This window comes from Etheostoma spectabile, chromosome 12 (assembly GCF_008692095.1).
Source record: "Etheostoma spectabile isolate EspeVRDwgs_2016 chromosome 12, UIUC_Espe_1.0, whole genome shotgun sequence".
NCBI classification, from domain to species: Eukaryota; Metazoa; Chordata; class Actinopteri; order Perciformes; family Percidae; genus Etheostoma; species Etheostoma spectabile.
The window spans coordinates 2,639,973-2,643,208 of NC_045744.1; the positions used below are offsets into that span (position 1 = coordinate 2,639,973).

At 43.7% G+C, this 3,236-nt stretch overlaps 1 protein-coding gene across 2 annotated transcripts in view; it reads right to left on the minus strand.

Annotated features, from left to right (window-relative positions):
* The window catches only part of epha4b (eph receptor A4b), a 103,231-nt gene extending 101,542 nt beyond the window's left edge, over positions 1-1,689 (minus strand). For both annotated transcript variants that reach the window (XM_032531063.1, XM_032531062.1), the window contains exon 1: positions 1,479-1,689. In XM_032531063.1, coding sequence (XP_032386954.1) covers positions 1,479-1,596 — 118 coding nt within the window. In that variant the 5' untranslated portion in view covers positions 1,597-1,689. The remainder of the gene's footprint in view (positions 1-1,478) is intronic.
* Positions 1,690-3,236: the final 1,547 nt, after the last annotated feature.

Below are 3,236 nucleotides of genomic sequence, written 5' to 3' on the forward strand. Positions count from 1 at the left end.
CACACACACACTGACTCCCACCCTGGCACAAAGAAGAGCAATTCCTCAGCTGAATGTGCAATCACAGCATGAAAACTGGCAGGCCGGATAGGTAAATGCGGGGCATAGAAATGGCTTCATTGGTTTATTTTAGCATCCAAAAACACACACCATCTGGGCAACGGGCTGGACCGTGTGCACACCCTCCACAAACACACACAAGTCGGGCTAAGGGCTTAGGAGGTGCCAATTGGGCCAATAATCCGACACAGCAGGACGGAGAAATAACCAGATGAAAGACCAAGTCAGTCACACACAAACGTGGATTGCCTGGCAGATTGTTTGAAAAGTGTGTGTCAGCCATTAAAAAACTCCAGAAGCCTTTGTTCTGCATGAACTCCACTGTGACATACATTCAGCGGCATGTATGCATACGCTGTTTAAATCAGCAAGAGACAGGAGATCCCATCAAAGCTGTCAAGTGTGCATACTTGTGTTTAAGGTGTTTAATCTAAGCCTGGAGTGTGTGTGTGTGTGTGTGTGCATGTGTGAGAGAAAGAATAAGTGAGAAAAGACAGAAAATATCAATGAAAGGCAAATCATGCAGCTCATAACAGGGATGGAAAGCTTTGTCGAGCTACACAGCAGGACTGACAGGAGCTTTGGGGAATACCCAATGAAATGATTTCACAGAATGACAATCCAGTCCCAGCTGTGTGTCCAGTCAGACTGTAAAACATAACACCACCACACACACTTATTTCAAACAGCCTACAATTTGCTTTAGAAAGCAGTTATTGTAAAACAATAAATAACTTGTGCACACCGCTCTGTTCTTTTCTCCATTTAGTGCAACTTGCCATTAAACAAGCCAGCCCCCATGTTTCAGCCCACCAAGCAGCAGTCAGGAGTAGTTAGTGAGTAAATGCATTGGCTAATTTCAGGCCGAGCATCGATGTTAATACAATAAGTGAGAGAGGCTCAGCAGCAGCGTGTGACAAATTTAATGTAATTGCTGCTCCTCGTTTGCAGTGGCCTCCAGCAGCAAAAACAACATTTATCAGTGCTTTTTAATGGAGATATTTATAACTAAGAGGGATTTTGGCAGACATGTCGATGTTGTTTTGGCATAATCTTTATAAGTTAGGCTACTTGAATGCAATAAATATAGTTATAGAGAGTAATAACATAAGAAGAAGCTTTCCCCATGCCAGAAAGTGAAATGTCTACAGAGCCCTCTCTATCTTCAACATGGCAGTATTGTGTATATCCCATACAAATTTAATGTCAGTAAGCTCGGATAAGAAAAACGTGACAAACAGCCCCCCCCCCTCTCTCTCCGCTTTTCTTTATGCATGATTCATAACCAAGCCGAGCACTTAACGGGAGTCTCCGCCGCTGCGTTGCGCTCCTTCCCCGGCAAGTGGAACCGCGGGATGGGGGGCACAAGTCATCCCACTCCACCTAAGGTTCACACAAAACCCCGCCAGGACACCCACCTTCATTCTCCGGGTAATTCCGTAAGGCTCGGCACGGCGACAACGCGTGAAAAAGGAAAAGCAGGGAGGACGGGAAGAAAAGGGATGGATAGATCCACAGGACGCGTGGTGGTGCCATTTTTCAGGCTGCGCTGCGCCCTCGCTGCATCCCTGTTGGCGGTGTCGAGTCGGTGAGCGCAGCTCTGCGATTGAGGTGAGAGAGAGAGGGGAGAGAGAGAGAGAGAGAGAGAGAGCAGGAGGGGGGAAGAGAGAGAGAGAGAGAGAGGAGGAGACGCTGGGAAGGAGGGTCCACAGCCAGCCAAGTCCTGCCAATCAGCCTCCTGACTTTGGGGTGGCATAGTATAGAGACCCCTGGAGACTCCTCACACAAGGTTACACTGTCAAATAAAATATCCATCTGAACATGGGATTTAGCCTGATATTTCATTTAAAAAAAATAGAGATTTATTTCCTTTTCCACTCCCCAACCAAACAGTTGACAACAACTCATTCTATTGTCAGTGTTTCAGGGGCATAATCAAAACGTTGAAACCCTCTTCTAACGCCATCCTAAACTCAACACCATTGTGCTTCTAACATAAATAATAGACTGTAATAACTATAATAGACTATAAATGTCCTATACCCGACCTTTTATGGGATTAGATGATTCACCTTTGCACCCAAGCACCTTTGGAAAAGTTAGCCGATTGATTTTAAGGACATACAGTAAAGTATAGTAATACTTAGGGCCTGAGTGCCGACAGCAGCAAAGCCCTATCGAAACTGAAGGAATTATTATTTTCTGCACATGAATTGTCTTTTTGAGGTGCTTAACATACTCAAGTCTGGGGGAAATCTATTAATTTTAAGGGTTTCGGGAATAGTTGCATAAAAATGGCTCACTAGCGCCCCTACAAAGTTAAAATAAAATTAAGCCCCTGCAGTACGTTTAATGTAGACCCACGGCACTTGGTACACATATGTAACATGGCACGACGGACAAAAAACTCCATTGGAGCCCAACCCTAAACCCAACAGGAAGTCCACCATTTTGAATTGAAAGTTCGAGATTAGTGCGATTTTTGCCATTTCCACATGTCGTACTTTAACTAACTCCTCCTAGAGCTTTCATCTGTTCAACTTCAAATTTTAAGACGTTAAAGATGAAAAGTTATTAAAAGAGAAAGGTTTTGTCATAGGGCATGGCCGTGGCGGGGCGGCCATTTTGTGCGATTCGCCATCAAAACAGGAAGTGGGTGTAACTTGAGTGTACATTGTCCAATTGGCTCAAAACTTGTCAGGATTCATCAGAATCCGACCATGACGACATCTAAAGGACGACATTTACTCAATATAACATAACGCCCCCTAATGGCAAAAGGAAGTAGACCTAAAAGTCAAGGTGCTATACTTCAACAAACTCCTCCTGAAGATTTCATCTGATTTGGGTAAGCCACGCCCCTTGCATAACTAGGTAGGCTTATGTGAGGTATCAATGAATTCAGCAGAGACTTCCTTTCCACGCTCCCTTTCACTGCTTATGAACTGTATTTTTATTTTTATTTTTTTTTATTTCTAAAGCACATTTAAAACAACCAGGTTGACCAAAGTGCTGTACATTAGCATGAAACAATAAATGGACATAATACAACGCCAGACAAATACAACATACAGTTCTCACACCGAATTAAAAGCCAAGGAATAAAAATTTGTTTTAAGTCGCAATTTAAAAACCGGAAGGCTGGGGGCTTTCTGACATGAAGAGGCAACTCATTC